General features: G+C 43.1%; 1 protein-coding gene across 1 annotated transcript; it reads right to left on the bottom strand.

Moving 5' to 3' along the window:
- Positions 1-422: 422 nt before the first annotated feature.
- LOC145389616 (zinc finger MYM-type protein 1-like) lies at positions 423-11,598 on the bottom strand. Its single transcript, XM_080264859.1, has 2 exons — positions 11,544-11,598; positions 423-2,716 (listed from the first exon to the last, which is right to left on the bottom strand). The coding sequence occupies exons 1-2, from the start codon at positions 11,596-11,598 to the stop codon at positions 423-425; spliced, it is 2,349 nt and encodes a 782-aa protein (XP_080120985.1).
- Positions 11,599-11,982: the final 384 nt, after the last annotated feature.

The raw sequence follows: 11,982 nt of genomic DNA, 5'->3' as shown, positions 1-11,982 counted from the left end.
TCATTGGGGGGCTGAGGAGGGGCTGGGGTAAAATGTGGGGGGGCTTCACAAAATGTCATCAAACTGAAGTGTTGATGGAAAATTGATATGTACATATTCATAATATCCGAATGTACTGAGGTTCATTTTAGACACCTGTACTCTTTGAAACTGCGGTGTTAATGTATAACATTTCTTATCTCATCAAAAATTCTGCCAAATGAAATACATAAAACTAGCAAGGAAATTCAGATTAATGTATATGCAACATAATAACATTTATTATTTCCAGTTTATTCCATAAGATTGAAGTTTAACTCAATTAATTTAGACATCATGTGTAAGCAAGCAGTTAACATGACAGAAAAAAATTCTATGTTATGAAGTTAATACAATCTGAAGAATCAGAAGAATTTTTAAATCAAGGTGTAACGACTGTCACGTTACTTTAAAACTATGCGCCTGTTCTGGTGATTGGCAGCAAATGTGTCTATAATGGCATCAATGTTCAGCTGTTTGGCCCTCCTAGAATTAATTGATATTACAGCAAGGTTGCTGGTGCGGTTGTTGCCACTGCTGTTCCTCAAGTATGTCTTGAGGAGTTTCAGACATGAGAAGCTCCTCTCACAGGCAGCTGAGGTGACAGGGAGGGTCACTGCAATGCATACAAGTTTATACAGATCTATAAAGGTGTCCTTGTTTGACTCCAGCATGGCTGCGAGCTCAAGTGGTGTGGACACTTCCAGGCCATTGTCTCTCTTCCTAGCTATTAGTCTTGTCAATTGGTGGACCTCCACTGCAAGATCACCCTCTGCCACTCCATAACTGGCTGCCATTCCTGACAGCGCTTTTTTGTCCAGAAATGTAATGTGCTTAGGATTCAAGGCAGCAGCACCCATCAGAACATTACAGGCATCAGATGAAAATCGCCTGCTCAGCTCATTGAGCATTCTATCTATGATGGCATAGAAGGTCCTTCTCCTGGCATCTGGTATAGCTCCATCCCTCTGACCTGTACTGGATGTTATGATGAATTCATCCAGGTGTCTGGGAGCAGATCGTTGTCTACCTGGACGCTCAGTCTCAGTGCGTATCCCAACTACCTTGCACAAATCCTCAGCAGCCTCCTCTAACTCCTTCCAGGCAGCTTCAGTCCTCATTTCTGTCAGTCCAGACATGACAGACTGCATCAAGTCCTCTGCAGAGGCCAGCTGAAGGTCATGTGACTGGAGGTGGTTTGACAGTTGTTTGGTCATCAGTAACACTTTTTCCATGGCCATCAGAATTGTCACAAATTGCTGATCTAGCAGGATGCACAGGCCCTTTGCCTCAGTGGCTCTGTGTGCATTGTCTCCCTCCATGAGACGTTTCAAGGTTGTCACTATGGCAGGTAGGGTTCTTTTCACTGCCAGACAAGCAGCATGTTGGGAGGTCCATCTTGTGTCAGACAGTTGCTTCAACTCTATGTGCTGCCTTGTGGGATTTAATTCTTTTTGCACCTTTATAAATTCTTCATGTACTACTGACGTAGAGAAGAACTTGTACAAGCTCTGTATAGCCACAAAAAACTCTGCTGCAGCCTGGATATTGTGTACACAATCAACGAGCACAAGGTTGAGCCTGTGAGCATAACAGTGGACATACACAGCCTGTGGTACCTTTCTCCTAAACCTCTCCTGTATACCACTGATGTGCCCTGACATGACTGCAGCTCCATCGTAGCACTGGCCAATGCAGGCGTTGTGGTCAGTACCACATTTGGCCAGGGTCTCCAAGATCTTGTTGAGCAATGAGTCTGCATCCAGACCCTCGGCTGCTGTGAAGTCAAGGAACACCTCATGAAGGCTCTGTTTGTGGAGATACGTCACCACAATGGACAGCTGTTCTTGTTTGCTGACATCCTTGGTCTCATCCACCATTAGGGCAAAATGCTCTGCTCTTAGGACCTCGTTGCTGATGTCCTCTCTGATTATTGAAGCTATGATGGCGAGCAGTTCATTTTGGATATCGTGGTGCGTATATTTAGCATTGCCAGGACCACCACTCAGTTTCTTTTTGACAATGTCATCATACCTGGAAATCAGGTCCAGCAGTTCCAGGAAGTTACCTTTGTTGCCAGAATCAGTGTCTTCCTTGTGACCTCTTTGGGCAACATTTTGGCAGGCTGTGTAGAGCAGTACGTCTATTACTGCTCTAATGTAATGTCTGTTTTCCTTTACAGTTTTTTCATGGTTGGTAGTAAAAGCATGTAGGATCCTAGAACCTGTTGCTTTCTGCATCTTAAACTCTGTCCAAGCTTGCATAGAAAACTTGTGTCCTGCTGAATTAACATGAGACTTCAGAGATGAGGTTGCCTTCTTCCAGTTCCGAAAGCCGTCATGGGTGAAGGACTTCTCACATTTGCTTAAGTGTACATGACCGAAATGACGACATGCAAAGCAGAATGCAGCATCTAGGGTCGTGGAGTACTCCAGCCACGAATGATGATCACGCCAGTTCTTGTTGAATGACCTTGACTGGCCACTGTATTCTGTGGCTGGGTATCTCTTCAAGTCTGGACAGGTGGGACCACTATCTGGAAGCTGGCTCAGGTCCTTGGGTCCAGGTAGTAGTTTCTCACCATGGGTGTGAGAAGTGCCCTCTTGTGGCTGGGGTTCTGCACTAGCCTCACCTAGTAAGGCTGCAGACTCACAATCACGATCACCACTGTCCAGGTCCTCATTAACAGCAGGTGTGTCTGTAGGAGGATCATCATCTCACGGCCTCTTCTTGGGAATCTTGGGTAACAGGTAGCGTTCCATGATCAACCTGGCCTATGTGATCAAATATGATAAACCACCATCAGTTACTTTCATAAACAGGGAAAACAGCATAAACAAGCACACAGATCACAGAAGCATAAAACTGCATATTAGCATTACAACAGACCAGATATTTTCACACTATTTTATTCTTCCTTCCACAGCTTCTTATAATCTTATAGTAGCCTATATACATTTGTAAGTAGAAAAAATCAACTTACACCATACCTGTAAATCAGTGCAAGACGAAAACCACAACTAATAAGCTCAGCTGCTCAGTAATTCAGTGTCTACTGCACTAAGCAATTAACAGCCAACAGACTCGGAGATCTACACACAACCGCGTCGCGTGGTAGACTGGTCTGGTAGCTGACGGGAATCGAACAGGAATGGCTCATCGTGCACTTGATTCGTGAATGCTGGGCTAGGCTAGGAGCCTAGGACCATGTAGGCCCTATAGCAGTGTGAATCCTTTACTTCATTTTAATCAAATATATTCAAATTTATTAACTTCCTGCCTCGAATTATGACATAATCGACATTCAATTATATTTCTGAAGACGAGATAATAATCGTACAGTCGTAATACACTAAAAGAATGGCTAATGTAGTTTAATAAAATAATGCTGTATTTTACTTTCACTTATCATTTTCATTATAGGATATGTAAACTAACCATCTGAATTACAAGAATTTCACAGAATATATTATAACATAAGTTACCCTTAGTATTAGAACTAGGCTGGAAGTTTTCCTTAGAAGTTGAGTCAACTGATAAATTTTCCGTAATTTCCGTGAAATTACTATAATTCAGAATCTGCTAAATGCTAACAGCTAAAAATAATAATCACGATTTAATCTATTGTCTTGAATCTTTTCCTAAACTTATAACACTTCGTTTCGTCAACTTTTGTGTATTATTTGTAAATAGTAATACAAAATTGAAAGTTCAAATAAGGGACGTCCTGCCTAAATTCGCCTTTGGAATCTGGCAATATTGGGGGGGCTGATGGGGGGGTTTGGCTCATTATTGCAAGCCCCCCCTTGGCGCCGCCACTGAGCACAAGGTTATGAAGGAGTGCAAGAGGGATGTGCATATGGTATAAGGAATGCAGAAGGGGAAAGGATGCTCGAGTTTGGGGAGGCAACGGACATGATTGTGTGCGACACGTATTTTAGGAAAAGAGACAGTAGGTTAATTACGTATGAGTCTGGGGGAAATAGCAGTCAGATAGATTATTTTCTGGTTAGGAGGGCCGATAGGAGGTTAGTGAGGGATGTTAAAGTTATAGGAAGTGAGGAGTGTGTGCAGCAGCACAAACTACTGATTTGTGATATGGTGCTTAAGGAACGATTGATGAAAAAGGGGACTTATGTACCTAGGAGGAAAATATGGAAGCTGAAAAACCAAGTAGTAAGGGATGCCTTCTATAGCAAGTTGAGGAGAGTGGTGGCTGAACAGGGAGCTATAGACAGAGGCGTTAATGAACAGTACAGAGCCCTCAAGAACAATCTCTTGAGAGTTACTGATGTAACATGCGGTTGGGCAAGAGGACCACCAAGACATAAAGTAACTTGGTGGTGGGACGAGGGTGTAGAAGCTTCAGTTAAGGAGAAAAGAAGGCTTTTCCGGGAATGGAAGAAGGTTGGTAGCAAAGAGGAATTTTTGGCTGCCAAGCATAGGGCTAGAAGAGAGGTATACCAGGTACAGGGCAAAGTCTGAGTCACAGAGACTTTTAATTGATAACCTAAATCATGGGGAAAGGAAAAATATGATATTTAGGGTGGCAGGTCAGGTGAAGAGGGATAATCGGGATATTATAGGTGAGCAGTGTGTGAAGAATGATGAAGTAAGGGTACTGCTGAACAGTGAGGATATTAAAGATGCATGGAGAGAGCATTATAACCGGTTGTTGAATGAAGGAGTTTGACTGGGACAGAGAGGGTTTGGAGCCAGCAGATCCAGTGTCTGGCCCTTGCCCTTTGATTGATGCTGCTACTGTGAGTGAGGCAATAGGCAGGATGAAGGTGGGGAAGGCAGCAGTTGTGTCAGGGTTGACTGCCGAAATGTTGAAGGCCTCAGGCGATACAGGGGTGAGTTTAGTCACTGACCTGATAAATAGGATTATTTATGAGTGTGTTGTCCCAGATGATTGGCTGAAGAGTGTAATTGTAAATGTGTATAAAGGGAAGGGTGATGCCCTGGAAAAGGAAATTACAGAGGTATAAAGCTTTTAGATCAGATAATGAAGGTAATGGAGAGAGTTTTAGAAGGTATGATTAGAGAAAGAGTGAATATTGATGAGATGCAGTTTGGGTTTATGCCAGGTAGGGGGACCACTGATGCCATATTCATTGTTTGACAGCTTCAGGAAAAATGTATTGGTAGGAGAAGGGATCTTTATTTTGTTTTTATTGATTTGGAAAAGGCCTTTGACAGAGTCCCTACAGAGGTGGTGAAGTGGGCAATGAGAAAGCTTGGCTTGGAGGAGTGGCTGGTTAGGGTGGTTATGGCCATGTATGTGGGTGCTCACACCCAGGTGAGAGTGAATGGAGATTTGAGTGATGAGTTTTCTGTGAATGTTGGTGTGCATCAGGGGTCAGTCTTGAGTCCCATGTTGTTTATCATGGTACTTGAAGCCATTTCACGTGACTTTAGAAACGGACTCCCGTGGGAGTTGTTGTATGCTGATGATTTGGTTTTGATTGCAGAGAATGAAAGGGAGGCGGAGGAAAGGTTTAGGAAGTGGAGAGATGGTATGGGGCAAAAGGGTTTAAGGGTAAATGCAGATAAAACAAAAGTGATGATATCTAGGGTTGGTGGCGGTACTGTCAAAGACGAGGGAGAGTGGCCATGTGCAGTTTGCCACAAGGGCGTGGGAAGCAATTCCATCTTGTGCAGTGTGTGTGATAAATGGGTGCATAAGAGATGTAGTGGTATCAGAGGTAGACTACGAGATAATGCTGATTTTATTTGTACGGCGTGCCGGGGTGAGCAGGTGGAGATTGTCAGACGTGAAAGGATTGAACTTGCTGGTGAATCTCTTGAGTGTGTGGAAGAGTTTTGTTATTTGGGAGACATGTTGTGTGATGGAGGTAGCTCTGTGGCTAGGGTGAGAAGTGGTTGGAAGAAGTTCAGGGAGCTCTTGCCTCTCCTGACATTGAGAGGGCTCTCCCTATGTGCTAAGGGGTCTTTGTATGCAGCATGTGTTAGGAGTGTAATGCTGTATGGCAGTGAAGGAGGAAGATATTCGCAGGCTCAGACGTACAGAAATGACAATGATTAGGTGGATGTGCAATGCGTCCCTGCCTCCAAGGCCTGGAGGGGCTTGGTTTACAATGGAAGAGTTGAGAGGTAGGATGGGACTGGAGTGTATTGGTGTTGTGATGAGGAGAGGTAGACTGAGATGGTTTGGACATGTGAAGAGGATGGGGGACGATAATTGGGTGAGGAAGGTGTGAAGTGTTAATATTGGGGGTGGGGTTATGAGGGGTAGACCGAGAAAGACATGGGACGAGGTCATTAAGTGTGACCTTAGGGTTAAGGGACTGAACAGGGAGGCTGCAATGGATCGTACAGCGTGGAGAGCCGCCATTAGGTGACCAAGGCCGACACATGCAAGCATGTTGGACCCTTTAAAAACGAAAACGTGTGTATGTGTGTGAACCTGGTGGACTGAAGATTGAAATTGCTTGTGTATTTTACCATCACTTTGGTGGATAGGGAGGGGATTAGGGGTGTTTGTAGACCCAGGAGGGGAGCTGTCCAACTATACATGTTCCACACCATATGAAGGCATCCCTCTGCAGCATTATTCCTTGTAAAAAGAGCAGTTATATTCAGCTTACAGGAATTTTTTTTTCCCCTATCAGCATGATAGACTTAATTTATGCACGATAGTGCCAGGTGATCGGACTGATTACCCAAAGGTGATTTTAATCGTGTTACCATCACATGTTTCTGTTCACTTTATCTCGCTCAGTTTATTCCTGCCAGTGTCTTTTTAATTTTATTCTTAACATCTTCTAACCATTTTATTCTCAGCTTAGAATAGGCATTTCAAACTGGAGGTGCGATTATAAGTCCCGACTCCCAACATACGAGGCCTTGCTTGGGTTGAATAAAATCACATGATACTAACTAAAGATAGTTATCACCTGAGGGTCAGTGAATTAATCAAGGGTCTTGGATGAAAAGTGTTAATTTATAATATATTCTTCAGGTTCTGACATTGAATCTGCCTTATGGAAGCTGCATGGTCATGGAATCTCCGTTGTTGAAAATACCTGTTTTGACGGTCATCCACTTCTCAGTCAACTGCTTCCACTATCAAGTAAGTAGCCACCTGATGATTTTGTGTGTGTGTGTATTTACCTATCTAATTTACCTAACTGTATTATACAGGATTTGCTCTAAGCTTGTCATGTCTAAGGTTAGATACCCTCTGAATAGACCTCGTATATGCATGCACATTTACATACACATACACATGCAGGCATATGCATGTACACATGCACATACAGGTCCATATACGTGCACATTTGCATACACGTACACATACAGCCAAATTTACGTACCATACTTATACACATATAGGCACATTTACCTATACATACAGATACAGGCACATTTATGTACACATACATATAGTCATGTTTTGATATGCATAGTCACATTGAAATTCACATACACAGAGCCACATTTATACATATGTATTCATATACAACCATATTTACATGCACATATAGGTACATTTAGATAAATACATAAACAGATAGAGAGATATTGAACACATACATTACCACACAGTGTAGAGTTGTGAGATGAAAAAAAAAAAAAAAAAAAAAAAAGAGAGAGAGAGAAAAGAAACGGTGGGATGAAGTCATACATTGTGACCCCAGGGATAAGGGACTGAACAGAGGCTGTTAGAAATCAAGCAGGATGGAGAACCATAAAGTGACAAAGGCCAACACATTAAGCATGTTGGAGCCTGTATAAACAAATTGAAACAACGCTGCTCTGTGGTGGAACTCTGAAGGTGCCATGAAAAAAATAATAATAATAATAATAAGTTGTCTATCCTCCATTTCCTCTCTTTATTTTTTTCTTCTGTTTGTTTAGCCAGGGAAGAAGGAAGCAGAGGCTGAAAGCCTATAAAATTGTTCCCTTCAGGAAAAAATAAGAAGTGATTAATTCAAAATCTGTTCATTTAGATTTTAGAGATACCAAGACACAGTGTGCTGAAAAGACTGGCGGGAAATACAGGAAAAGGAAGACAGTTCCAGAGTTGACCTGTTGCATTCATGAAGGACTGGAAGTATCAGTTAATTCTTGCATTAGAGTTGGACAGAAAAGACTCATTAAATTTAATGGTGCCATGACTCATTCTTAGATCTTTAGTGGAAAAGTTTCTAGAGAAAGGGAAAGAAGTTGTATGCGGCTTTCATGGATTTGGAGAAAGCATATGACAGGGTGGATAGACAAGGATTGTGGAAAGTATTAAGAATATATGGAGTAGATTGGAAGTTGTTGAATGCTGTGAAGAGTATGTATGATGGTGCTAAGGCTGCAGTGCGTGTTGATGGTGAACTAAGTGAATTTTTCTCTTTGAAGGTTGGGTTGAAACAGGGATGTGGTCATGTCTCCATGGTTGTTCAATCTGTACATGGATGGGGAAATAAAAGAGGTACAAGGTAAGGTAGTGGATGTTGGAGTGCCCCTGGTGAGAGAGGATAGAGTTTGGAAACTCCCTGTACTGTTGTTTGCAGATGATACTGTGTTGTTGAGTGAAGACGAAGGGGAGCTGCAAGGCTTGGTGGATGAGTTTGGGAGAGTGTGTAAGAAACGGAATCTAAAGGTGAATGTAGGGAAGAGTAAAGTGATAGTCTTTGAGAGAGGTGAAGTCAGTGAATGTACAGCGAGGTTGGATGGTGAGGAATTGGAAAATGTGAGTACGTTTAAGTACTTGGGTAGTGTGATGAGTAAGGATGGAGGTTTGGAGGATGAAGTGCTTGAAAAGGTACAGCAGGGAAGAAAGGTTGCTGGTTCCTTGAAAGCAGTGATAAGAAACAGGGAAGTGAGCATGGAAGTGAAAAAGTTACTACATGACAGTATTGTGATACCAACGCCAACGTATGGAAGTGAAGCTTGGACGTTGTTGGAAGGACACAAGTCAAGTGTGAGAGCAGTGGAAATGAGTTATTTAAGAGGACCCTGTGGAGTCACAAGGAGAGACAGGCTGACGAATGAGGATATAAAGGAGCGTTGTGGTGTGGATGTGGATGTGATAGGAAGCGTTATGAGGAACACATTGAGGTGGTTTGGCCATGTGGAGAGGATGGAGGGTGAAAGACTGACGAAGAGAGTGTATGTGAGTGAGGTGGAGGGAGGAAGAGGGAGGGGGAGGCTGAGGATGAGATGGAGGGATGGGGTGGAGAGGTATATAAGAGAGGGGGGTGTGAGTTGGGAGCAGGGCAGTGAAATAGCGGGGGACAAGGCGATGTGGAGGCTATTTGTTTGTGGCCACCCCAAACGGGATTGAGGCGTCTGGCAATAGATAGATAGATAGATGACTCAGTTCCCCAGTTCTCTCAGATGAAACCAAGCTAGTAATACAGTATCTGCACACAGGGAAAGTGTATAGAGGATACCATAATGAAAACTGCCATTTCTCATGCTACTGTATCAACATAAAACTACAAAGATCAGATTGACACAAGTATCATACCTTCTAACACATTAGGACTATCTACATACATTACACCTTGATAGATTGTACTAACACAGTACTATCCCTCAGAATATGTTATCTGCATTAAAAATATATATATATATATCTATAGCCCGACGCCCTAATCCCGCAAAGGGTGGCCGCAGACAAAACGCCTCCAAGTCGCTCTGTCACCCACCATTTGACTACCCTCCCCCCAACTCACCCCCCCTCCCTCATATACCTCTCAACTCCATCCCTCCACCTCATCCTCGGTCTACCCCTACCTCTGCCTCCCTCCACCTCACCTACATACACGTTCATTCTCCATTCTCTCCACATGTCCAAACCACCTCAGTGTATTTCTCCTAATCTTCTCAACCACATCCACATGTACTCCACAACGTTCCTTCACTTCTTCATTCGTCAACCTGTCCCTCCATGTCACTCCACATGCCCCTCTCAAGTAACTCATTTCCACTGCTCTCACTCTTGACTTGTTCCCCTCTTGCAAGGTCCACGCCTCACTTCCATACATCAGGGTAGGGATCACAATACTATCATGCAGTGACTTCTTAACTTCTATACTCACCTCTCTATTTCTCATCACTGCTTTCAGTGAACCAACAACCTTCCTTCCCTGCTGTACCCTGTCACACACTTCATCCCCCAAAGTTCCAGCCTTACTCATCACACTACCCAAGTACTTGAATGCACTCACATTCTCCATATCCTCACCATCCAACCTCACTGTACATTCTGTGACTTCATTCCTCTCAAACACCATAATTTTACTTTTGTTTACATTAACTTTCAGCTTCCTCCTCCTACACACTGTCCCAAATTCATTCACCAAACCTTGCAACTCCCATTCATCTTCACTCAACAATACTGTATCATCAGCAAACAGCAACACCGGAATCTTCCAACTCTCACCCTCATTCATTAGAGCCACCCCCACATCCACTGCCCTACCTTGCACCTCCTTTACAACCCCATCCATGTATATATTAAACAGCCATAGAGACATCACACAACCCTGTTTCAGTCCTACATTGAGATCAAAGAACTCACTCAGCTCACCATCCACTCTCACCATAGCCCTAGCTCCTTCGTACATACTCTTCACAGCACTCAACAATTTCCCCTCCACTCCATATATTCTTAATACCTTCCACATACCTTGCCTATCTATTCTGTCATAAGCTTTCTCCAAGTCCATGAAGGCAGCATACACTTTCTTTCCCTTCTCTAGATACTTTTCCACTAAACATCTTAGAACAAATATCTGATCTACACACCCTTTTTCCTTCCTAAATCCCCCTTTTTCTTCTCCAACTAGCTCCTCTGTCATATGCCTAACCCTATCAATGAGTATTCTACCATATATTTTACCAGTCACACTAAGAAGGGAAATTTCCCTATGGTTACCACATACTTCTCTCTCCCCTTTTCCTTTGTATAAAGGAACAATTTATACCTGATTTCCAGTCCTCTGGAACCCTTCCCTCTTCCCAAGCCAATCTACACAACTTCCATATCCACTCCACAACAATCTCATCCCCACACCTCAGCATTTCACCACACACTCCATCAATTCCTGGGGCCTTTCCCAACTTAATCTTCTTCATCGCTTCCACTACTTCCGACCTACTGATCTCTTCCTCCCTCTTCTCATCTCTTCTTCTCCCAGCCATTCCCCAACCACTTATACTCACACTGCTCTCACTTTCTACATTGAACAATTCCTCAAAGTGCTCCTTCCATCTCCTCAATTTCTCTCTCTTCTCCACCAACAATCTATTATTCCTATCTTTCACTCCCCTACTATTTCCCCTTTCACACTGCCTTACTTTATTTAACTCCTTCCAAAACAATTTCTTACTCTCCCTCCATTTCACACTCAGATTCCTCCCAAACTCTTCATCCACTTTCTTCTTACTCTCCTTCACCAGTCTTAACACAAATGCCATCTCTCGTAATACATTAGCTACATAAAAGAAAACCAGTTAGATGATATTAACATGATACGATACCATCTCTTTCAGCTCACATTGCATACTGTTCATTTCCGCATCACTGTCTATCCACCTAAAGCCAGACGCCATGATCCCGTAAGGGGTGGCTCTTTGAGTTAGTTGTTTACGGGGAGGTGCACTAACTCTCCGCCAAACCACTTGTGGACACGTAGGTAACACGTGTGGGTTGGTTATATGGTTACCACCCAGCTTTGTAAGTGGTTTCCTGGCATACAGGCAGCCATTAGGCTTGTCATGCAATGTAAAGCCTTCTGTTAAGGAAAGAGGAGGAATAAAAAATGACAGGAAAAATGAGGGAAATGGGAAGGTGAGGCAGGCAGACACAGAGAAAGAATGATAAAGGTGAAGGAGTAAGTAGGCAGCACTACATCAAGTGAGTGGATGATGGTCACCACCACCTACCACAAGATAATAAAGTACATCAATTAAATCCTTCTCATAGTTTTCACAAAC

This window comes from Coenobita brevimanus, unplaced genomic scaffold (genome assembly GCF_032717465.1).
Source record: "Coenobita brevimanus isolate Jiangsu-jjx unplaced genomic scaffold, ASM3271746v2 jjx.HiC_scaffold_157, whole genome shotgun sequence".
Lineage (NCBI taxonomy): Eukaryota > Metazoa > Arthropoda > Malacostraca > Decapoda > Coenobitidae > Coenobita > Coenobita brevimanus.
Note: the sequence above shows the minus strand (reverse complement) of the source record. Positions and strands in the feature narration are given on the sequence as shown.

Excerpts from the sequence above, each read along its gene's own strand:
- LOC145389616 (XM_080264859.1), bottom strand. The coding sequence starts at position 11,598 with ATGGCGTCTGGCTTTAGGTGGATAGACAGTGATGCGGAAATGAACAGT. Across the intron at positions 2,717-11,543 it reads GGAAATGAACAGTATGCAAT|ACACACCTGCTGTTAATGAG; the intron begins GTGAGCTGAAAG and ends ATCCTCCTACAG.